We start from the raw sequence: 25,006 nt of genomic DNA, 5'->3' as shown, positions 1-25,006 counted from the left end.
AAACTGTGCTGAATGTAAGTACTTAATTATAGTTCGACACTTTTCAGCATGTAAATTTCTTCACCTGAACTATTTTAGGTGTATAAATTGGCGTACTCCTTCGTAATGGTTTATATTAATCAAAATCAAGATGAATAGTTACCCTCACTTACCTTCTCAATTAACTAATTGCTCTAATACGTTGCACAACGATAATTGTAAGTAGTAAAAAGTAAATGATGTGCTTGTTAAGATGATCATTGTCGTTATAATAACATAATTTATTATATTAGCTGTGTGATAAAAATAAATCCTATAAATAAAAATCAATTCATTCATTTTCTATGCACAAAAGATAATTTAAGTTATGAAACGCACAAAATTGTCACTATCGATTTTCTTATTTCCATTTTGCCTCGTACATGTTAATTCCACGTTTCTCTCTGCAGCCTAAATCCTACAACATTCTTGTCGATGTTAAAATATTATATCAATGAATTGTTATTGCAGTTATTCAATCATGCGATTAGTAACATGCGAATGAATATGAATCGTTCACTTTGTCTCGATAATATTAACAAGAATGACTAGGACTGCAATGCGGAGACACAAATTTGCTATCAGTTCATGTATGTATCTTCACTATTCTCAGCTGATTCCGCTGAGAGATAAAGATAGTCGATCATGATTTAACGGATATATTGTTGCATCCAGCTTCTTTCGATAATATTACAGTAATTTTCCTTCACGTATAGCTTTGCTTTTACTCTTTAAAAAATAATATCTTTAGAATATATTAATCTTTTTTTCAAATGTCCGCTCGAAGAGAAAAGCGTCGCACAAAACATTGCACATTGATCAATATTATTATGCACTTGCTTATTTTTAATTGTTTACGAGTAAATTTTAGTACAAAACGTCGCATTCACCGAACATGGCTTCCAAATAAAACGCACACACTAGCGTAAAGCATAAACAAAGTGAACTGCTCGTTCGTGTCAAAAATTTACATCTTCAAAAAAGCGAAAACAACTCAGCCACAAAACGAATAACAACAGAAATGTGTGATTCTCTGCGTGTTCATAAACGTTGGTCATTGTTGAATAGATTATATTTTCTTGCAAATGCTTCGTCACAATCGTCAGAATTTCAATATGTTCGCAAGTTAAAATGAATGTTTGTAATAATAAAGCGTCAATTGCTAAAATTTATAAATTTATACATAAATTGCTGTGTATCTTCCGGCGGGGCATCGTAATATTACATACACATATGTAGTCTCTTTTAGTTTCATTTCAAAGTGTGTTTATAGCCCTTTAAACATTGTCAAACAAAGCGTTCCTCATACGCCCGTACTCAATCCTTATGCGCACTTTAATATACCTTTTTTCATTCTATAATTCTTATAATTAACAGTAGTTATAATCTTCAAAAAAGTTGGTTTTCTGTACAAATAAAGCTAAAGAAAAGAATCGATAATATAGTTAATTTGTTTGTTGAAATAGTAAATGTTTATCTCTTATCTAATATATCTCATTATTATTCGTAATTACTTATAATGCTCGTCGAAATATTGAAAATGTTCGTGTGTACTCATCTAGTGCGAAATCGTTTCAAAGCTGGCAGTCTCGACGGAGGTGGTTTACGAAGATTATTTTACTTTTTTTATGTGTGTTGTTTTGTTTCTCATTGCGATCGTACCTTAACTATTAGATAAATAGGCAGTGTTTCGTTCAACACTCGCGCGTATTTGCGTTAAGTTCGTGTCTTGTATGTGATGATTATTTCCCAGTTCCTCAAAGCGCGTCTGCTACGCTTTTTGCGTTTGCTTTCTTTAAGAGTTATGTATTTATATCGATTATGAACATTTAAAAATGTGTACGGCGGCGCTAGGCTAGGCTACTAACAACAAAACTGTTCTAGCTTATGCCTCGGTCCGCTTCTTGTCTTTCTTCTTCTTCAAGAAGGACGGCGTTCGCAGGCCCTTCTTCTTCTTCTTGTCCTTTTTGGGCGATCCTTCCGATACCGAACGGTCCTGTAATACAAATAAATCAACGATTAGAACACAGTTCAAGATGTGTTGGTCAAAAATATAATTACCTCTCTGCTGCTCTGCGATAATGTGCTCATGTGCGCATCTGAATGATCACCATTGACGGTATTCTCACCTATAAAATACATAATCAAATCAAACAAATGCTTATAGAACTAGCAGGTAACATATTGTAATATATTTAAATCAAATAAAAAATATATAGCTTATATTTACCTGGACATTATTAATGATAAGTAGCAAAGTAAAAAAATAAATAAAAACCCAAACCATGCCCCAAAAACGCAACCACAAAAAAATGATGCAATAATTAAATTATTATTAATGAAAATTTCACAAGCAAATTTAAATGATTAAGGAGTGTATTATGAAAAACGATTCAATATTTAAAACTTGGCTTTTTCCAATCCCAACCAATTGTCTGTTAACGCTATTAAATGATCATCGTCTGGTTCACACGTCTCAAACGAATCCTTCGAAAACGTGGTGTTCAGATGACGTTGCTGATTCGCGTCCGTGTTAAAAACGACACTAGTTGTGGTTGAAAACGTATTCGATGCAAGAGTTGAATGGGAGCGCAAAAAATGTACTTCGTTGGTGAGCCGAAATGTTGATTCTTTATCAAAGTCGGGAACAATCTTTTGCAATTCTTCGCACAGTGCTGCTCCGACTAACTCCTGACTGTGCGACGACGACGTCGACATTTCTGTCGATGACCGCGTTTCGAGATTTGTGCCTTTAAGAAGTGCATCGTCGGAAGCAGTAAACAAAGATTCCACTGCTTCCAAATCTGCTGGGGCTTCCTCATAGCGAATATCCACAGTTTCTTCGGCGAAAATTTCATCTTCGTCAAATGTTAAACACGTCGGAACAATTTCTTGGATTGGACTAAGACATTGATAAAATTGCCTGCATGAAAGACTTTGATTCAAATCAGGCGGCGGTCTCAAAGGGATCTCGTCCACATTGATGATAACTCGGGGAGTGTCTGTTTGTGATTTGGAGAGAATCGAACGCTCCGATGGTTTAAGGGCTGAAAACCAGTAACACTCGTTGCCACGTTGTTGTTTCAACTGGAAACTAGCCATTTCCTCCGTCTCGCATTCAGCCTGTTCATCTCGATCGTCAGGAGTTGAATTCAGTTGGTCTACTACGCCATTATGAAAGTTCTCATACTCCGTACAGGGCGAATGAGTTTCCAAGTTCACGACCTTCTCAAAGAAATAATCCAACAGATCTGAGACAAATTCACTGATGGCAAACGTGCGTTCCATGTTTGTAATATCAAACTCGTGGTTTGTACAGCGCAAAACAAGAAGTCCCAATTCGATGCGCAATTCGCTGACTTCCTCTGCACTTAAGCTATGTTTAAAGTACTCGTTGAAAAGATTCTCAAGCTTTGCAAACAACGTTGACACATTCTCGTCATGCTGGACTTCTGGGAAAAGTACCACTTCATCAGTGTGCAAGCAGCTTTTACGCATATAATAAATTATTAAATCACTCATTTGATTGACAATGTCCTTTCGAACATTTGTGTAACTTCCATACGAATCTGCGGTTTGAAACGCGGCTGACTCCGGCGAACCGTTATTATTACTTAAAGCTGTATAGAATGAATTATCACTTTGTTTGCCTCGGGAAAAGCACTCAATTTCTTGGTCCAAGATATGAGCTATCTCTGTAATCGACTGATCACAACCAGAGTCGTCGCTATGAATAGGTAGCTCAAAGTTAAATATCAGCTCAGGACCTTTTTGAAAATCAATCTCAAAGGGATTAACCGTATCGTCCGTTACACCTGAAGACGTGGGTGAATTTTCTTCGGCGCCTTCAAATCCCTTTTCATTCGTTGCCCGGATAAGAATGTCCTCTACAATCGAATCCACATCGTTATATGCAGAGCTAAAAAACAAATTCATACATTCGTCCACTTCAGAAGATGCATTTTCAGCTAAATGTTTCATTAGATTCATGTCTACATTCAAAGCAGACATGTTCTCAGTTGACTCATGGCTATTGACAAGCATTTCATCGCTGGGTATAGTCGGCATACAACGCGCGTCCTGTGAAGGGCAAAAATAATGCGGAAAATGTTGCAAGTGGATGCGACGCCTGGCATTGTCCAGTTCAGTTTCATTATCGCCTTCAATTTTGCGTTCTTCGCGAATGAGATCTACAAGATTGCGCACCATATACGTCGAATATGCATTATCCAGTTCTGAATCAGATTTATCCGATTTTCTGCTATCGTTGGAATTGCTCGATTTGATGTTGTCATCAAGAGTCTGCTTTTTGATGACGTCCGTATATGGAACACTGGCAATTGATTGAATAGCGTTAACTTTGCCTTCAAAAGTTTTCAAGGACCATTCGTGTGACTGACTAACGCTGGGGGATGTACCTACGTTTTTTGTATGTTCGTAAACTTGTGTTTGTTTTTCATTAACTACGCACAACGGTGACAGAGGCAGAGGATTGAATCGGGGTGAATCCACGTAAAAATTCCTGTGCAGTGATTTTGGTATGTCATTAAAAGAAGGTCCTTGAATAAAACGGTACTCGCCGTCGGTAAGGTCTTCGTAGGAGAGGCATTGTCTTGGCGAAGTTTCGCTTTCGTAAAATGAATGCGTTGACATCGAACCAGTAGAGGAGCGGCGTTTCTGCGTGGAATCAGAACGTCGACTCAAATTCATCGTATCAATTATAGTTTTCAGCATGTCAGAGATAAAATAATTTGCATTTGAGTCTTCCAGATTAATATGTCCACTTAACTCAAGTTCCTTCAATACCGCACTAAATCTGTTTTTCGGTAAGGTGTTCATCATGCAAGTCTGAACAGAGTCGCCGCTGGACTCGCTTAAGATAGACGAATCCAATAAGCTATTCGTTGTAATTATTGAAGAGTCAAAGTCTGTGAGCAGATTCTCGTGCATTTTCTTCACAATGCTGCGCTCAAAATTCGCATCTGTGTTTGCGTGGGTACTCACGTAACTTGTCTGCGATTCGGCGCTGCGCGTGTTGATCAGGTCGAGCGCGCGAGCAAACGGATATATAAAATTGCGCATCGTCTTCATCGACACGTCCACGTTTAATGCAATGTCGCCCACGACTTTTACACCAACATTCGCCGGCTGGTCAGGCTTGATATTGGAATTTACGAGCGGACGCGTGATGAAAACGGGTACATTTCGTTCTTGTGCATAGTGATAATGCACGGGACGCGGTGTTGTGTAGGATCCTTTGGGAAAACCAAAAAAACTGGTCGTGCGATGAAATGAAGTCTGCCATTTTTTAGTGCAACCTAAGCATGTGCGAAAAGAAACAAAAATGCGCGTTTTATTGAATGTTAAAGTAAATTAATCGTAATCGCTCTGATTCTGTAATTTTTTGATTTGAGGACAACACAAACAAATAAAGCGGCAGCGTTACTAAGCAAAGTCTAAGTTCCAAAAGCAAAAGCAAACAAATATATGCAGAAAATTCCTTCAGACACTTACTTCTCATGCTTGTCATTGTGGAACGCTTACTATCCGTCGGCGGTTTGCCGACGACACGACCTAACATGCAAAACAAAAATCTGTGTAATAAATTAATCCAATAATCTACTAGGCAAACAAACAGAACTACCTTGACTTGATGTCAAATCAATGTTAGTAAACTCGCGATTTGGATAGAACACATCGTCGTCTCCATAACCTTCATTCGGAACTGTGCAATCATGCGTTTAAAATTAAATAAAATCATGCAGTTAAGTTATGGTTGAGAAGCAACACAATCACACTTTTACTTCTAAAATGATGAAATGATTCAAATGATTGAAAGTGATCTCTAACAGAACAACTTCTGCATTGACCACTTACCCTCTTTGCATCACTTGCGTTTCACATAAACTAAGCAAATACAATTAGATAGTGCCAGCCTAACACTACCACAAATTTTTTTGACAATTCATGAGAGAAGAGGCACTTACCGTCGCTAAGGACGACTTCCGGTTGGCTCGGTTTTGGAGCGTGTTTCGTTTCTATCCTTAATACTTGAGGTTCTAAAAATAAACAAACGAGCTATTAATATCGGCAAAGAGGAAATTCCAATTAATTAACGCACCGTCTCGGCTCTCCTCTTCCGTTTCGCTAGTTGGAGATCTAATGTCGCTAATTCGTTTGTTGATTTGAGCAGAGGACAATCCTTCTGATTCACTATAATCTGTGTCGTCTGAAAAATATAATTATCATGAATGTGAAGTTTGCGTCATGAAAGTATTAATCATACATTCGCCCTTTGTTTTTCGCTCGACGACACGCTTATACTCATTGATGTCCTCGTCGGTGATGGAATCGAATGGATTTTTAGAGTATGGAGACTTGTACATGGTGGCGTTGTGCTGGAAGCCTCGCTGGATAATGCCCTTGGAGGCGGCGCCCATAAGGACTACTTGGTCACCGGTCTGCGTCACGCCCGCATCCTGCATCTTCTTCGCCTCTTCCCATGTAACACCTTCGAGGATTTGCGATTGCGGACCAGCGCTGATCTTGTCGGCTCTTCTGTAATCTTTAATCTTTCCGACGCAACGCACGCATAAATAATAATCAAACATTTACACACGCAAAATGGGGATATTTACCTGTTGCTGCAGCTTCTTAAACTCCTTGGGATTCGTGTTCTTCGGTACAAACTGCAACGCCGAGTCGATTTTCACCGGCGTGCTGGAATGAGTCGGCGATTCTTCCGCGACCCACTGCAAAAGCAAAACCAGCACATTAGAGCCGAAATCGAAACAGCGAGAAAATCGCGCATCGCTAGTGTGTCGTGTGTGCCTGCGCGTTTGTTGTACCTTGTTTTCCCAGAAACGCTTCAAACGCAGTTGAGTTAGTCAAGTCAAAAGTTCTAAAGCAAACTCTAATGTACTGGTTTTACTGGCACGCAAATGTCTAGAGAACGAGATACGACAAAACATCACGGGCACACCAAACTTTTTGAATCCAAACACCATTCAAAAAGCTTAAGAAAACCAAAAACGTTATTCATGGTTAATATTTATTAATAGTTACACAGCAAAGCATTAATAATTATGTAATTTTCAATTTTTTTAAAGTCTATCTAAATTACAGTATGTCTTTACTTAAAAACTGTGTGTAACTCTGTGTGATGCGTTAACTAATGGAAATAATGGCACTAAAATTTGTAGCGGCAAAATTGTTTTCTTTTATCAGTCGCACGCATTTGATACGATCTCTATGACTAGTGTTGCTAATTTCAAGAATTTGAACCAAACGATTGAAGAAAAGACTGAAAGTTGTACTTAACGGGAGCAGAAAATGACGCGGTATGAAATCTTCGCTCGCTTTTCGACGACATACCGCCCGCAATCCATTCCTCTGAGATTCGACGCACAGAAATTTTTACTTTCGCATAGATTTGCCGAATAATGAAATGACTGGTGTACGAAATTTTATAGTTCAAACCGACATATTTCTGAATTTCGCATAACCTCGAAACAGTTATGATAAATATCTGTTTAAACAAAAGCAAAATTTACAATAAATGCACTAAGCACGCGATATATCGCTTAAAAAGAATTTTTTACGCCCTCGCTTTTCGTTTTATGTCTTTGTGCAACGTAAAACTGCAATTCTAATAAAATTATATGTTTAGTTCGATAGCAAGCCTTGCATATTGGCTGCTTCGTCGTAAAACCACCCTTTACATATCGCTCTGTTCGTTTTAATGAGTTTTACTTGTTATTTTTTTTAATGGGGTTATAGAACTGTTTATTACCTAGAAATGCAACACGACTACAATTAACGAGAACTTTAGCAAATCAATATTTGGAATCGGCTAGGCGCTATCTGTTACGAATAGGAATGTTGATGAAATGTTTGTTTTGTTAGGAGTATTCGGGCTGTGAGTATTTTCAACGCGCAAACGTGCGTGTTTTCACCTACTTATCTTCGAACTTAATTATCTCTACCTTTGTGATTTTCTTCGGGTCTGGCGTGCCCGTCTCAAGAATTTCCACCTTCTGGTAGACGTTGGGCGAGTTCAGCCAGCGTGTGCGGTCGAAACCCTTCCTTCCGCCCTCCATCTTTTTCCAGAGCCTTTGGAAATAAACAAATGCATAAAATGTCATGTTCAAACGTAAAGAAATAACAATAACTTACCCTTGTTTGTACAGCTCTTCCTCTTCAAGCAAATAACCAAGAGATGAAACAGCCGGCGGCAACTCAACGTCATTCCTAGGTTTAGGCGGGTCGCCCTTAACGAGCGGATGACGATAAATGTAGCCGGTGCGAAAGCCGGCGTTGTCCAACATTCGCATCAACGCTTCAAACTCTACACCACCTACGCGCCATTTGCGCTCCACCTTATTCTCCAATACAGAGGGCGGATCTGGACGTGGTGAGCTATCCGGAGCTTTATGCGCAGCGTCGTAGATCTTTTTGCGTGCTTCGTCGGAAAGCAGCACCAGATTGTCGATGCCAACCGGCATCAACTTCAGCTGCGACTCGGAAGCCAACACAGTATTGCGCGCGTTGTAGAACGCCTCCTCGATAGTCTCGCCGCAACACACAGCACCCTGATTGTTCAGCAGCAGCACCTTGTTGTTCGGGCCCAAGTTGCGCGCAATCTTCTCCTTCTCATCGGAGTCAGTAAGCGCACCAACGTAGGCGTGCGTGCTTACTTCGCCAATCACCACCGATTCCTGACTGATCGGCAACAGGCCGCATTTTAACGCAGACACAGCCACCACCGAAGGTGTATGAACGTGAATGATACATTTAATATCAGGCCGAGCAGCGTGAATCGCAGCGTGCAAAGAATACGCGCTCAGATTCACGCCAAAGTTAGTCGTGCCCTGCTCAACGATCTGGCCCTGCATATCAGCCTTGATCAGCGCGGAAGCAGTCATCTCATGGAAGAGCATACCATAGGGATTAACAAGGAAGTGCTCCTCGTCCTGATTCAACCTGGCGGTGATGAGTGTGCTGGATCCTTGCGTCCACCCGTACAGATCAATCAGTCTGTACACAGCCGCCAACTTGCAGCGCAGAATCTTCTCGCCCTTTGCATATCCCATCGCCTCAATGCCACGAATATCATTGATCGGCACCACGCAGTTGGAATTTTTAAACGCGTTGCCTGCATTCTTCGACACACCGCCCATCATGTCAGAGATCTGCTGCATGAGGCCCGACGTCCCCGACCCATCCTTCAGCTGCAATTCAATGATCCGCTCTAGCTCCTCGCGGAAGAGTCGGCTATTCATAATATTCTCGACGCGCTTGCGACGCTCCATCTCGCGCACGTCAGCGTCAATATCCGCCGGGCGAATTTTCGCCCTATCATCTTCGTCGACATCTTCGGAGATGCCGTTTGTGTGCGGCGGTTGCTCCGCCTGGCTCGTGTCTGCCATTTAACTTGGTAACCTGCAAGCAAACGAGCGATGCGTTAATTGCGAGAAATTTAAATGTGGTTTATGTGTGCGTGTGGGCATTCGGGTTCATTGAATTGACCTTCGACACGTAGGCGCATCATCGCTGTGTGCGGTGACATAATCTAGCACCGCCATGAATGGAGTTTTATCATAAATTGCAGTTGATATCTTTAAATAAACGATGAAATCAACAAGAACGCCGACGACTTTGAACATGCTTCATTCAATGGCCTATTAATGTTAATATTTGAATGAGACATTATTTACTATGTACTTCATTCAGTGTGAACGCGACATGAACATATATTTACCAAGCACAGTTAGTCGTCATTTAAAAAAGGTGATATTTTGTTTTTCGCACTATTTACGAAATAAAATGTTGATTTAAGTTCAGCCGCAAACGTTCGACACGCAGCTCAAGCAGAACTACTATCTAAAATCGACGATGAACCGCAATGAACTACAACAAACGTTCGATTGTTGTGCCGCATCACAGCGAGCAAGATAATCTTAATGAGAATTTTATTATCTTTGTATTTACTTGAATATTTATGCCTATTGCTCACCATAAGATAATGCATTAAGTATATTTATGTTTGCAATTTGTACAATTTAATTAGTATTAGCGCATTGTACACGCAAACGTTTTTCACTCTGCAAAGTGTAAGAGAAAACAACATGAAATCGTGATAACCCTCCCGGCAATAAGTTATGCCACGATTGTGAATCCAATTCTAATTCTAATTTGATGCAGCTATACAAACGTGAGTTACAGCCGGCAGAGCATTACATCATAGACAATTTACACGTACACCGTTCGTGTTTGTAGTCGCCGAGGAGAGCAAAAAATAGAGATCACTAAACCAACACCAGAACGCCGGCGTGTTTGTTTGCGTTTCGGCTATGACTAGTCCACTCTCGGGTCGAAATATAATTTGTTGTTGCCTTGAAATGTTTAAAAGCCTCGATTGGATGGATGGATAGATGGATGGATGCTGCGGGCCGCGAGTGCATGCCGTATCCCAAATTGTATGTATGTACAACTGCGCGCACACACACACACACACACACGCGCGCGTAGTTATTTTTAGATATATTAGAGACGTTTCTTGCGTGCGTGAACCTTGGAGCGCCCCGAAATGCCATAAAAACCTGCGTAGAGGTGGGGCCTCAATTTTAATTGCATGGCGTGGATGTGCCTAATTAAGTTTATTTTCAGTGCTTCAACGAGGGTTATTTTGTGTTCCGCCTTGAAATCATTCAACAACAACATGTTGATATGATTAGCAGACGGAGCTTAGGCGAATGTAACGCTGAAAATTTCGACAGCGTTGGCGAAAAATCCAGGTCAAGGTATTTCCTAGTGCGGCCGCGTCCACATGTTTCGCGAGCACATGGCCGTATCAGCTCGCCGATTGGCCTGCTGGAAGTGAACAGTCGCAGGACGATCGATGTAGGGGCGCCGCGTCGTTACCAGGGGTAACTCGGAATGTGGGTTGCGTACCAGGGATCCGACCACGTTTTCCTACTACTGCGTTATTCTATTAAACTCGCCCGGCGCTCGTGGTGGCGTCACCAACGGATTTACCCTCTCTTCGCGCCCGACGTATGCATTATTCATACTTTTCTGCGTACTACAAGCCAACATGCCCCGCTGCTCATAAAAATGCTATTAAATTTCACCCTCACAAAAAATATTAGTTACAACTACATTCAATCCAATTAAAAGACCAATTGATATATCGTTGAGTAAAAAGATACTTTTTACAAGTACAAACTTGCGGTTTTTGTAATCGTACATTCCGAAAAAAATGTAGACCACATACCTAAATGCATACATACAAAAATTCCAACTTTTTTTTATCAAATTTTAGCAATTTTTAATTAAATAAATACCTTATTATAGCTAAATAGAGCAAAAAATTCTACCCACCTATATTTCTATTAAAATTGTGCCAGATGCAATCCGCGTAAACGGCACAAACCGGCATTTACCAACACGGTTTAAAAAGCACGCTGCAAACAATTTGCCGCACGCTTGCTAACCCGCCTCCGACCTCTCCGAGCACACGACTATTATACGCCATTAAAGATAATTGCATTGATTCATCGATCATACACCAGTGCGCGTGCATTATTAATGCGTTATTATAGTAAAGCAAACTTTTTCAAGTGCACGCACGACTAAATACCAGCGTTCACTTAACACGATGTAAGAAAACAAATGTGGCACTTGTTGAAACGTTTCTTTTGTAGCTACTTACCCGGCTACAAAAAAAAAAGAAAAAACCCTCGTAGCTATCTATAGTTGCAGTTAGAATGCTAAATGTCATCAGATAAATCCCCGAGACAATCGGGAAAACACGACAGCGAAAAGTAAATGTCAAAGGCGGTCACATCTGAGATGTTATTTTAAGTTACTGCAGGCGGGGTGTGTCAAGTGTGGATGTAATGTCGAAGGTGGTTTAAATATAGGATGCAACACGTGACATGAATTTACACCTGTTTGAGCATTTTTATTCTCGTAAATGTGGCGTTCGGTTGGAAACGTGACGATTTGATGATTTATGTGAGAATTAAATGAATGAAAGACGTCACAAACAAAAGAAAACGCCAGGAAAGAAGAAAAAAGCGGCAGAGTCTCGTTAAATGTGCGACTTGCAAGAAGTTCCTTTTCATTGCCACATTACTCCACACGACAAAAGAGAGCATAATGGATACAAAAACATAAATAAAAACAGATCGACAGCGAGATCTACATTTCCATCTCCAGTCGAGCTCGAAAGTGTAAGGAGACCAAGTACACGCCGTAAAGTGTAAAAGGGTAATGCGTAATGAGTTCGTTGACTTGTTCAATGTATGTGTGTGTGTGTGTGTGTGTGTGTGTGTGTGTGTGTGTCTGTGTGTGTGTGTACACGGTAATGGTAAGCAATGAGTGATGACTGAGTGATGACCAAGACCAACCAGAGAAGACATTAAATCTCTTTTGGATTACTTATTGTAGCAGAGCAGAAGCGTCAGCGTCGCGACAGCTCGCCACAAATTCGTGTTATGTAGGTCCAGAGCGTGTCTAGCGAGTTGTAATCCGCATCAACTCGGTGGCCGGCGTCGTCGTTGACTCGCCTTCCACTTAAAGTGGTTAATTTATATTTCAGTGCCCTATTAAGGCAGTGAACGCGCCTGATAGACGTTGGAGCTTATTTATCAGATCGCGGATTTATGATGAAGATATTATTTTACACTCCTCGTGAGTGCTGCCTGAGCGCACGCAATCGCAACCACTCTACATCTACTTCAGATCAGGCTGTGACCTGAAAAACATCCTGCTAATAAACCTATTTAGCAAATGCGGACAATAAAACCCGTATTGATCCGGTTTTATTAAATCCGGGAAGCAGGATATTTGCGAGAGACCACCCTCGATTCACGACTACTCGAGACACACAAGAAAAAACAGCGCATAAAGCAATATCGCGTTTTGTGTGGATGTATTTGTATTGTTTTCGGTGAAGGGAGCAAAGACAATGGCCGCGCGGCGCTCTATTAGTCTGGCATACGATGTATCGGCCAGTTTGGCTAGGCGCCGCGACGCCCGGTCGTTGACACCGAAAGCCGACGGCGCAAACACACCGCGCGCGCGCTTCCAACACACGCCTTTATGTAAATACGCCTTCAAGCAAACCACTCGGCAAACTTAATTAATACACCGTCGAACAAAATTTACACGTTTCAACAGAAAATTGAAAATCGCGTTTACCACTTATGGCTTAATATAAAATACTGCTCTAAATTTTCGTAATCGTGGATCATATTTCCACACACAACCGCGATATTGCAGGGCTTTATAGTTATAAGATTTCCAATATACGCATGCGGCAAGGAGTAAACAGCAGAGGTGTTGATTCAGATTACCTATGACTTGCGGGTACTTCTACATGAAGTGGTTATTCTACGCGTGATTAAATTTCCAATGCGTCAAATGGCAGTGTATTTGCTATCGACGCTCACATAATTTACTCCGACTGTTGATAAAGCTGAATCATTATTATCTCATGTTTTTGCTCTAGACAAAAAAATGAAGTTCTTTGAAGTTGTAGAAAGCACTTAATTGATATAATAAAACCACAGTTAGTTAAATTGCTAGCTACCATCAACCTACATGTTTTTGACACAGGAAAGCACCGTTTAAAGCCCAATTTAATTTATCGTTAAATAATAAGCAACAATAAGCAGACCATTAAAAAAATTCTTCAAAGGCAAGGAGATTAGATAAGAAGTCAAGTAGTCAATAGTTGTGTGTTTGTTTAATGGGATCATCTTCTATGAATTCTCCTGTAAACAAAAAACCACACTTGACAACACATTGCATCCGAAAAAGAAAAAACGGCTTGTTTGAGAGATGGAATAAAAGATTGCTGCATCAATGTATTCACATCAAACAATGGCCTCTACACTCGACTAATGTGATGATTGCATGCTATCGGCATGCATTCTGAGCAATGAGTCAGTGAGATTCGCTTGAGAATGTCGAGAGCAAGATGTAGCAGTTACAAGTGTAACTACCTAATCCATTCTATTACAATAATGTCGAATCATTATGAAGATACACAGCAAAATAATGATATAAAATTCAATTGTTATTATAATTGAATACATACACAATAAAAACGTGCAAAAACACTGAAATGTTTGACATAAATTAGCATAATTTCCACCTTCATGCAGATTGTTGAATTTTGGTAGAGGTATAACAATGAACTTGAATTGGATTAAAGTTCATCGTTCTCTTTCGCGTCTCGAATGTCTCGACTTCGAAGCTAAAATTCGAACGAAGACAAAAAGAAAAGTAGTTATTTCGGAGCCGCACGCCATATCGCCGTATATTCTTTATTGTGATGTGGGTGTTGTAAGCACGAGCGCTACTCAGACTGGCACCATGGAAGGCACCGCAGAAAACAAGAAATTCTAAAGCTATAGCCCTCGAAATTCCGGTAAAGACTGCTGCTTTCGAGACACCCAAGAGCCCACGTAAGCGTCAAGCAATTGAACACAAAAAAGCAGTAATGTAGAAATGTAAAAAAAAGTAAAAAGCAATGAAAGCCACGAACCACTCACGGTCAATGTCTCTCCAGCAGACTCGACCAGAGACGCACTTAATCTTCATCAGCAACAACAAGAGGCCTAACGACGGCAACGCTTAGACGCTGTTTTGAAGTTCGGTTCTGGCTAATTGTCTCGGCACTTTTGGTCGCGTGTTCAAACATGTATCATATAAATCTAATTTTAATTTTTTCCTACTTAATAGCAACAAAATCTTCAACGATTAGCGTATACACGCAATGCTATTATTCGTCTATTAGTCTATAAAGTCGCAGCCCTTATGTGGCATAGCTAATTATTTCTTGAATAAGAACTTAAGTAAAGAATTTAATTCCGCCGTATATTCAAAAGCAGTAATAAACCAGCTAAAATTTCACAGACGTATCTTAGGATAACTTGTTAAATTTCTGTTCAAAAACTAAAAAATTTCCCTCTTGCGAAGAAAAAGTTTCTAGCCTTATCCTGTAGTTCACTAAGAAAAATTATTACTTAGCTCATAATTTATATAATCTAAGCAATTCAAAACTGAAAATGGTAGGTATAGGTATCCTAACTAATATTTTATACCCGTAATTAGGAGTTTGTTTGTGACGCTTTCACGCAAAACTCACTAAAACAATTTTGATCTATTTTGGATTAGAAATATTTTTGACCAAAAAAAGCAAGAAGGCTACTTTTTAGCTCCAAAATATAACTTGAAGAGTGTAAAATAAGTGATAAAAATTGGTATGAAGGCGCAATCCCTTTAGAATTTCTCATTTCTATACATTAAAATTAAGAATCTTATTCGTAGAGTGGGCACATAATATCTTCCACGACTGAAACAGAAATCATTTAAGCTAAAATCAACTCGAATAAAAACTAGTAAAAAATGTAGTCATATGTGTTTCTGAGAAAGAACATTTTACATCTCTTTTTAAAGTGTGCCAAGTGCATGGTACCTCAACCAACCAAAACATATGAAAAGTGTTATTAATAATAATTGTTCCGAAGTAAGGAGAAAGTACTAAAGTACTTTATGACCCGTTGCTTCTTACTGTTTACGAATATTAAGCAAAACTACCTCAGTCCACTTCCGAATGTGGGTCACACATTTTCATTTTTAATAATATATCAACAGAAACTCTTTTTATCGTTGCGGTCAAATTGCAATTACACCTAATGTTAATCATCAATCTACCGTATTTAATTCGTACCGAATACTAGAGTCCGACCGTAATGGTGCGTAGCAAATAATTCCTTATCGCGGCGCCGATAAACATCTACAGATGTAAAATAATTACGCACACTAAATATAAATGTGCGGTTGCTGTTGATTATGATGAGTCGTAAGCCATTACGACCACATGCGTGCGGTGTGTGAAAAAAAAAAACGAAAGAATTCCTTTTCACGCATACCGAAATGCAAGAATAAATTTCTTGGTGTGTACCGGTGCGTTGCATGTGAGTTGTGACTTGTGACTTGCGGTCGGAACCACATTACTCTTACATTTCATTGACCTTAAATTTTGTTTGGATGAGCAACTATACAGGTACATTAGCATATGCTAAGTTGCTAGTGAAACCGAAAACATTGTTTATTAATAACTAGTAATTAAAATAATGCCAGTGTTTAATTATAAAAATAAGCTATTAGTGAAACTAACACTTTTTTTTCTCTTCGACGAAAGTTAAAATGAATTTCCTGTGAATCTATACAAAGCAAGTTGTCCCCATAATGAGAATACGGAATCGTATTTACGTACAACTTGTTTGCGGTGATAAAAACGTAACACGCGGCGCAATCGTCAGGAATTTCAATAAAAATACATACTTGCTAGTTTCCTACATGCCCCCTTTCAGTAAACTAACAAACTTAATATCGTACGATTGTAAGCTTGTATTCACAAAGCATGAAAATATCGCACCGTCGTCGCTGACAACCAAAATGCAAACGCATAAAGTCGTTATAAATGCCCGAGTGACGCCGCCGGTGACGCCGCGACTTCCGTTTTCCTGCACGCTCGTGGTGCGCGCCGTACCACGACACAACGTTTTCCATTTCATGGGCACACACATTCACTAAACAAGCGCATTTCATCGAATGAATGAAGAAAAAAGAAACAATGAACAACCTTTCAACAATGAAAGTTAAGTGCAATTTTTCCTGATTGTAGTAAACTTCAGTATTTTTTGCGCATATAGACGCTATGCTGAATATAAATTGCATCAACACTTCATTAACACATTTAATGTGTTTGGCGCGCTCATTAATTCGGAAGATTCAACACGGCAGGCGACCTTGACGCAGTGTTTACAAATTGAGTAAAATTACACAACAGCTGGGTGACTTCTGCGTTTGCAACGAGATATACATGTGAGGCACCTGCGAGTATATTTGACTATTGAAAGATACGCAAATACACATGGTGTGTATCGCCAAATGTACCTACTTATCGAGACATTCTCTTATCGGATATAATTTTATTGCACTTTGTGCCAGGCAAGAAGTTTGTTTATTTATTTATAGATATATTCTGACATCATTTTATAATGAAATTTTAAAATTCATGTAAACAACTCGAAACTAGTTATTTGATCATCTTTACATGGAATTTCTATCGATATTATACTTCTTCATCTACCAGAATGAAAATTCAACATTTTATTTCTAAAATGCATGGAATATTCTAAAAATTATTTTAATCAAAATAAACGTAAATATTGCGATGATTATTCTCGTCGCAAATACAAAAATTTCCATTATTTAAACAAATAAAAACAAATTCAACGTAATGCCACAAAACAATCCATTAGAATTACAGGGCAAAGTATAAAACAATACGCAATACGACAAAAACTAGAGATAAACATAGCGATACGGCAAATCTAGAATTCTATAAAGTTGTATGACGGGGGAAAATAATATAACTTAAATTCCATAAAACGCATCATTTAATTTTTAATTTATTAACGTAACTCGCTGATATCCATTTGTGGATTTTATATATTTTCTCGTATATTTTACATCCAAAAATAAATATTAAGAGCTGTGTGGCCAAAATTGACCAAATATAATTTTTAAAAGTTTAATTTTCATTCAATGTTAATATGAAAATCATATAATGTTTCCTAAAATATGTTTTTCCACTACTAAATGTGCACAATTATTGCAAAATGTTTAAATATTCCTATGACATCATTTCTTCAAATGAAAATCGAAAACAACTTAGTTTGTGGACTTGAGAATTTTTATAAACACATTGTTTTATAGCAATACAATGAATGTAAGGTCCAAATATGAAGTTGTTTCGCATTTACCTGCGGATGGCAGACCAATTACAGTGATAGAGTGCAGTCGCGAAAATTGGAATCGTAAGTACCGCATGTGGGCAAAGCCGCGTCGTCGTCTATTTGCAAAAGTCAAAAGTCGATTTGTGGCGCTCGGCATTAGCAACACGTTCTCCGCCATGTTTCGCGTTATTTTTAGCGTCTCGCACGAAGGCGTGATGCATTGACGCGCCTTTTATTTAAGCGCTGCAATTTCGTACGGAAAATAAATACGGTAGGAAAGAAGCACACCACACAACCACACGCACGCGCATACAAAAATAAAAATACAGGAAAATGTAAGTGCGATGCGCTCGTGTTAATTATTATTCACTCTTCATTTGAATAAATAATTAAAGCACATAAATCTGCTTTCATTTTTTTCGCTGCTTCCTTTCCAGCAAAATTGTCGACGATAATTTTAAATTTAACAAATTCAGTTCACGTTCGATGCGCCAACTTAAATTCGCATTGCAATTTTTCGTTTTGCATTATTCATGAGCCATTGTTTACTTTTCTAACGTCTTTGTAAACCAAACAAACATCGAAATCGATGTGAAGTGCGACCCACTAAAATTTTAGCAACAAAAATAAAACTTTCCCAAACATTTTTAGCAGAATTTTTGATCATGTCATCCAACATATTACCACAGCTTGTGTGTAGCAAAAGCTCCCGAAGAGATAGTCATCCCATCCTTTTCGCACCACACTCTTGTGCATTGTTAAATAATTGTTAAGTAAGCGTCGTCGTGCGCAATATGTGCATTTGTGCAAACAGCACACGCTGACACAGCAACATCTTAAGAACTTGACAGAGCGCGCCCATCTGCGTCTGCATATGCGCTTTCTAAGAAAATATAAAAAACCAGTAATTGCATTTACTGTTATCGTGAGACCATAAAGGCGATTTTAATTACATCTCCGCTTAAAATTAATACCTGATTGCCCATTAAAGGCACAGTTACTCGCATTATAAATCCGAAACCTCACCAATTGAATGCCACCGGATAAGCGACGGATATAGTATTTTAGTTGCTGCGATATACCTAATTGTAATATGATTATAATTGTAGTACACCATTTGCAAACTGATGCAATTTTATTTTCGTCTCGCAAAGCATACAATTACTAATTGCACGAGCATCAAGGTTGTATATTGACAACAAACCAACCAAAATTACATCACACCACAACTTTATGTCCCATAACAAAATAAAACTATAAAACCGGTCAAATTCATCGCAATTTGTAAGCGAAAAAGCGTGATAAATCTATAAGTGGAAAATGGCGATGCAATTTTGCTTGTGGCTTTCTCTCGAGTTACGTCGCGTTAATGCAGCGTTACGTTATTATAATTAAAAATTAAATTTATACCTCGTTTAATTAGCACACATTTTCAAACTGCACATGAAAACGTACTTTCGTAGAATATCTATAGCACATCGTATCCTCGCGGCAGAAAATATCGAGTACTTAATAAGCTTTTACTAAGCAAAGTCGGCGTTGTGAGTAAGTAAGTCAGGAGGCAGTAAAATTAAAAGCGCAATTTGTCTGCGTTGGCTGCTTCCTGCGCGTCTGGTACGCGCTGTTTACAAACGAAGCCAACGAAGCACAAAAAACACACATCCACAAACGGTGGGGCTGTATTTGCGCGCAATGAAGACCTAATAAAGCTTATCGAGAACGTGCGTTTAATTCGACGCAAAGGCGCTTTGCATCATTTTGGCTAGTTTAATTTCGGCACGTTTTTCCAAGCCGCTTAACCAGTTTAGCATTTCTCGTACAGCTCGGTAAACATGTGAGTAATGGAAAATGTGTATGATCGAACGCAGCAAACTCAATCGAATCTGGCAAGTAGCCAAACGAGCAAAAATAAACAATAATATCATATTGATACGTAAATGAAGTTATGCTACATAACGCACAAGACAAGTTAAATGTAATTTTACAAATTACAAATTTTTATTCAAAATTTTATGGAATTATAAACCGATAATAACAATTCGAAAATTTATTGACAACGAATATATAAAAAAATCACATTTTCAGCAACAGGATAAACCTATTCCGATAATAATTAAATCAGAGAAAGTTGCACCGACACAAAAGTGCAGAAAGGAAAAAAGCACAAGATGCAAGTTTATCAATACCTCCAGCATTTAACTCAACATGCCCACAAGCAGAAAGATATTGCGCAAGCACAACTGGTAGAACCTAAAGAAGCACACCGAAGACCAACAGACGAAAAAAAATCAATTTCAAATTAATTACACAACCCAACAATCGACTGTGCATGATGAAACAAGAATTATGCAAGAATTTCCTCCGGCAACCTTTTACACTACGAATAAAATTGTCATCCAAATAATTTTTTGTATCACACAGCAGCCGGCAGGTCACAACCGCGATGAGATCATCCTACTGGTTTTGCGCAACACAACAGATTCACCAACACATGCAAAGTGCACACATTCGCGTTGAATATTATATATATATATATTAACTGAGAATGTGATTTAGTCATGGCTGCGACTGTTTTTTCCACGAATCACATTATTACCAAAATAACGTTACCTACCGGTTATTCAATCCGCAAACTGCGAGTCATAATCCTCTTTTCGCAACATACAACATTGTAAACACGCCCAGAAACAAGTGTTGCAATAAAATAATTTTTATCAATTCAACTGATAAACACTCTCAACTTGTTTCATCATTGGAGTGCCCCAGTTGAAACATACAACAAACCGATTTCGATTTAAAAGCTGATAAGACTGTAGTAATATTGATAAGTAATTCTTGTGGCGACAATAAAGTGTATACATTGTTTGTATAGCTTAACGGTAACATTATGTCACTATTACTTTAGATGTAGAAACATCTTTTGTTTCGAACATTTCTATTTATACTAATGCTTAAATTAGACGCGGGATTACAACGCAACTTGCAAGAAATTCTCGTTCAAAAGAGGAAAACCAATAAGAACAGGAGGCATTACTCGCATTCCGAACGTTTTTGGAATGCGGGAAGTGTCGTCTGCAGTAGACCAAAAAAAAAGTATCTATAGAGTGTGTAAAATTCGTAGTAAACCGGCGATTTCAAATTGGAGGTTAGCTCAATGTCAAAAGGGGAAATAACAATTATGGTTGCCGATAGCAACGATAGAAATTGACATAACATGTAACAAATTTTCCCTGGATTTGAAATTGAACGCTACATGCATAAATCTCTTAAAATTAGTATGATTTTGATTCATAATTAAGAGTTTTCTTGTCATTTGACTACTTCTGTGAACCTGGTTGTGTTCAACAATACAAAAGCGTAACAATGGTTTGTTTGCCAGGTCAAAAGGTTGGCATTTGTTTTATTCATTTGGCAGTACTGTATTGTTGATTGTGCGGATGTGCTCGCGAGGCGCAAACCGCACGTACCGCAATTATTTGATTGATGATAAGCGCTCGACGTTCAATTTTAATTACCAGTGAGTGACACACCCTGTATACGCGTACGCACACCGCGCGCGTGAACCCTTCGCCGCCACAAAGATGATAATGGCGCACTGGTGTCCGATACTTGGATGAGAATTACTTTTGTTTCCTGTATAAGTCAGATAAAATTTTGGGTTTCGGTGGATCAAGGCGCGTGTCTGACGCGAATGCACCCACTCGCACCCCGGTGTTTCGCGTCGCGTTCGGCGATTACGTCGCGTATATAAAAATACTCGGCGGTGCGATCGCGGCACACGCCCCATCGATGTGATGTGTGGATCGACGGGATCGGCGTTTATGGACTGCGGCGGTTGCTGCCGGCGCGCGCGGTGCACGAAATGGCGGTCTTTCAGCGGCGCGAAGCAAAGTGTGATGCATGAATTCAGGCTTACCTGCGGTGTGCCGCTGTCTGCTGGCGCTCCTCGTCGGTAAATCCAATAATGCACTCGGCACTCGCTGCGCTCTCGTTGCAGGCTGGTCACTCCACGTACGTTTAACTGGGCACGGCCGGCGCACTCTACGCACACAGATCACCGCGTTCACTTCAAGTCTCCGCACACTCTGTACCTACTACGCCCGCAGCGGCTTCTTCCTCTTCCACATCTGCATCTGCACTACACGTCGGGCATATCAGTGGCGGCGTGCGCGCGCACACCGATCGGCAAAGATCGGTAAAACCGCCCTGCAGACAATTTTCGCTCGTATGGGCTCGTGCTGTATGAGCGTTTATGGCGCACGCGCACACCAACGCATTGCAGACGGATAGCGCCGTAGGTGGCAGACACAGTAAACTAGTATTTTTATCGATGTTGCCAAGTCTAACAAAAAAAGAAGTGAATTAAAAATGATTATTCATTCCAAAAATTATATCTTATAAGTTTAAGAATAATAGCACACATATAACTTACCTTAGAGTAATTTAATAATACAACAAACAAATAAATTCAATTAAAGGTTATGTAATGTATGTGTAAGTAAGCGTGATAAATGCGAGTGGCCATTGTAAATATTATAATGACCTAAAATTAAAAATTTAAAAAAAATGTAATTAAAAAATATCAAATACGAAAAGTGTGTTCAAAAAAAGTATTTTTTAAATAAAATTTTAAAATGACACTAAAAAAATTCATGCGTGGTAGAAAAATTACGAAGAAATCTGACAACGTGGTTTTAAAAATGGTTTCCTGACATACGTCAACCGATTGTTACATTTTAAGGTGCGTATATTTTTTCCGATTTTTCGAAAAAACAGAAAAATTACCTCAAACAAATCCAACCTGTTTGTAGGATAATGGGAAGAAGGAGCAGGTCGAGGTCGCCGCGAAGACGGGAGCGAGACAGAGAACGAGATCGGGACGTGCGCGACCGAGACAGGGATCGATCCAGATCGCGCGAGCAGCGCTTCCGAAGAAAAAGGTCGCGCGATCGAACCGATCGCAGCGATAGGGATCGCCGACGACATTCACGCGATGATAGAAGGTATTCCCGTTCAAGATCTCGCTCGCCAGCCGCGCGCAGCTCCCATCGTGTCGCCGAACGGCCCGAAGTCTCGGAAGTGGAACTACAGGGCAAGTCACCAGATGAGCAAGAGATGATGAAAATGATGGGTTTCTGCACGTTCGACACCACCAAAGGTAAAAAGGTGGATGGCAACGATGTGGGCAACGTGCACGTCATCCTCAAGCGCAAATACCGGCAGTACATGAACCGCAAGGGCGGTTTCAATAGACCACTTGACTTTGTTGCTTGATGGGCTCAGTTTTGCTTGAGAATACGGGTTGACACTCAAAGCAGGATATTTTACCTCAATTTTGTATTTTGCTGAATCAAATGGGCATCACAGGATGACTTGTTGTTGAAAATGTTTACTTTGACAACAGGCAGCAGCACTTTGCTCCACTAGGAGCAGATGACTTGAGAATATTTCTATTTGTTAATGATATCTTTACACTCACACTCCACACAACCTCAATAGTAATCAGGATTATTGGCATACACAGCAGGTATTAAGGCATTACTGTTTCAATATCATTGAAAAATTTACCTCACAATTTTTACTTGTATTACCTCTTAAGTATAAGCATAAGTATTTATAATAAGTGACTTTTGTAAATAAATATTGAGCAGTTTTATTATTATCAATTATTGGTAAATAAAATGACAAGAAAAGATTTCGTTACTCTTCTAGTAAGTTTACGCGTTTCCTTTTATTTTAAAATTGTCTAATCATGGTAGGCAACCAAGTGTACATGTGCTGTTACTGTAGTCATTTGTTTTAAGGGGGTATTCTACTCTAGAGGCATGAATTTCATGTGATTTTTGAAAGGCCGTAAAAAAAATCAATTAATATTTTTACTATCCATTTTTTTAGCACTTATTTATTAATGTTTTGAGAATACAAAAAAAAATAAAAACTGAAAAAAGTTCAAAATTTTAAATTCCAGCAGGTGATGAAGTGGGAGGTCCCAAAAAATTGGCACGTGACCGTACCCATGATTTTAGCCCTCCAAGTGATCTGAATTAATCTAGAATAATTAATTATTAATCTAGAATAATGTCGCAATCATATGAACTACGGACAAGTGAAAAAAAAAGTTTTTCACAAAATGGCGACTGTTTGAAAAAATAGTGATTTTTTTACCCTTATTTTTTGATATTCTAGATTTTTTTTGGAATATTTAAAATCGGAATTTGGTGATAAGCGTAGTTCATTTTAAAGAAAAGTCTATAAAGAAGACTCTGTAAAAAATTCAAGTAAATCGGTTCAGTAGAAGTTGAGGAATCGTGGGTACCGTCTCGAAAAATACAGTTTCGAGAAAAACACGTTTAAAGTTTCGCGTCAATGCGAACCAGTATGGATGCCGCGTCACCAAAACGGCTATATCTCGGAAAATAATTTGAATTTTGAAAAATCCTGTTGTACACGTATTCTTGAATAGTTAAACTTTCAAAATATCAAAAGAAAAAAAAATCGATTTTTTGAAACCTCTAGAGTAGAATACCCTCTTAAATCTCCCATAAAATTTGCAACATATAATGTACATAATAAACATTGCATTTGTTGTTGATAACGAACTGTATTGTTCTTGTTTCACTACATTACACATTCAATCAAAAGAAAACTGGCTAGTAAACTAAAATGCACAAAATAATGCCAAAAATTTCACAAAGTAAATGAAATGGAACTTAAAATGAGTGGGACTTTGTAATGCCGAAAAAAGATTCATATTCTTGCATAAGTTTAAATTTTAAACTGTAAATTTTTAATACTGTTTCCATTGAATTTACAGAAAGAGGAATACATTTTAAATATCCTCGGTTTTAACCAGAAAATACTTGGGATTTTGACGTAAATAGCATGTGGGGCAAAACAAACAGCTGGTGTTACGATGTATAGGATTTAAGGCCTCACACGCGACCAGAGTTTTCTCCCACCACATTTTACGGGTTAGGCACAAGTATTCCAGGGTGCTTGACTGATGAATCTTAACTTTTGCAAGTTTCTAGGGTCCTTCTCTCCTTCTATTTTGAAGGAGCTTAGAACTTCGTATCTCCTCATCACTAAATGCGATGAATGTGATGTCATGTTAAACTAATTGTTATTAACTGCACCAGTATCAGTTATTATCAAATGAAGAAGTA

The 25,006-nt window shown here is 38.9% G+C and overlaps 2 protein-coding genes across 3 annotated transcripts; one reads left to right on the top strand and one right to left on the bottom strand.

The window, feature by feature from the left end:
* Positions 1–661: 661 nt before the first annotated feature.
* hts (adducin 1-like protein hts) lies at positions 662–22,048 on the bottom strand. Of its 2 annotated transcripts, XM_065314814.1 has the most exons (9): positions 21,757–21,997; positions 8,194–9,459; positions 8,004–8,130; positions 6,657–6,770; positions 6,305–6,590; positions 6,140–6,247; positions 6,006–6,077; positions 2,080–2,147; positions 662–2,014 (listed from the first exon to the last, which is right to left on the bottom strand). In XM_065314814.1, the coding sequence occupies exons 2-9, from the start codon at positions 9,444–9,446 to the stop codon at positions 1,904–1,906; spliced, it is 2,139 nt and encodes a 712-aa protein (XP_065170886.1). In that variant the 5' UTR covers positions 9,447–9,459; positions 21,757–21,997; the 3' UTR covers positions 662–1,903. The 2 variants fall into 2 exon arrangements, with proteins under 2 accessions (XP_065170886.1, XP_065170884.1); XM_065314812.1 differs by lacking the exons at positions 662–2,014; positions 2,080–2,147 and adding an exon at positions 2,332–5,336 and having other exon boundaries at positions 21,757–22,048.
* A 372-nt stretch (positions 22,049–22,420) lies between these two features.
* Positions 22,421–23,496, top strand: ytr (U4/U6.U5 small nuclear ribonucleoprotein 27 kDa protein yantar). Its single transcript, XM_065314816.1, has 2 exons — positions 22,421–22,581; positions 22,652–23,496. The coding sequence occupies exon 2, from the start codon at positions 22,656–22,658 to the stop codon at positions 23,112–23,114; it is 459 nt and encodes a 152-aa protein (XP_065170888.1). The 5' UTR covers positions 22,421–22,581; positions 22,652–22,655; the 3' UTR covers positions 23,115–23,496.
* Positions 23,497–25,006: the final 1,510 nt, after the last annotated feature.

Source organism: Atheta coriaria, unplaced genomic scaffold, assembly GCF_025399875.1.
Source record: "Atheta coriaria isolate IRGN ID8LTWV9N9 unplaced genomic scaffold, Caltech_Dcor_3.1 hic_scaffold_10_pilon, whole genome shotgun sequence".
NCBI lineage: Eukaryota > Metazoa > Arthropoda > Insecta > Coleoptera > Staphylinidae > Dalotia > Dalotia coriaria.
The sequence above is the reverse complement of the archived record's forward strand: the minus strand, read 5'-3'. Positions and strand labels throughout refer to the sequence as shown.

Bases quoted from the DNA above. Each gene is read 5' to 3' on its own strand.
- hts (XM_065314812.1), bottom strand. From the start codon at position 9,446: ATGGCAGACACGAGCCAGGCGGAGCAACCGCCGCACACAAACGGCATC. The intron at 8,131-8,193 runs GTAAGTTATTGT...TTATTTCCAAAG, and splicing joins GAAGAGCTGTACAAACAAGG to GCTCTGGAAAAAGATGGAGG. The intron at 5,337-6,005 runs GTAAGTGCCTCT...GCACATGCTTAG, and splicing joins GGAAGTCGTCCTTAGCGACG to GTTGCACTAAAAAATGGCAG.
- ytr (XM_065314816.1), top strand. From the start codon at position 22,656: ATGGGAAGAAGGAGCAGGTCGAGGTCGCCGCGAAGACGGGAGCGAGAC.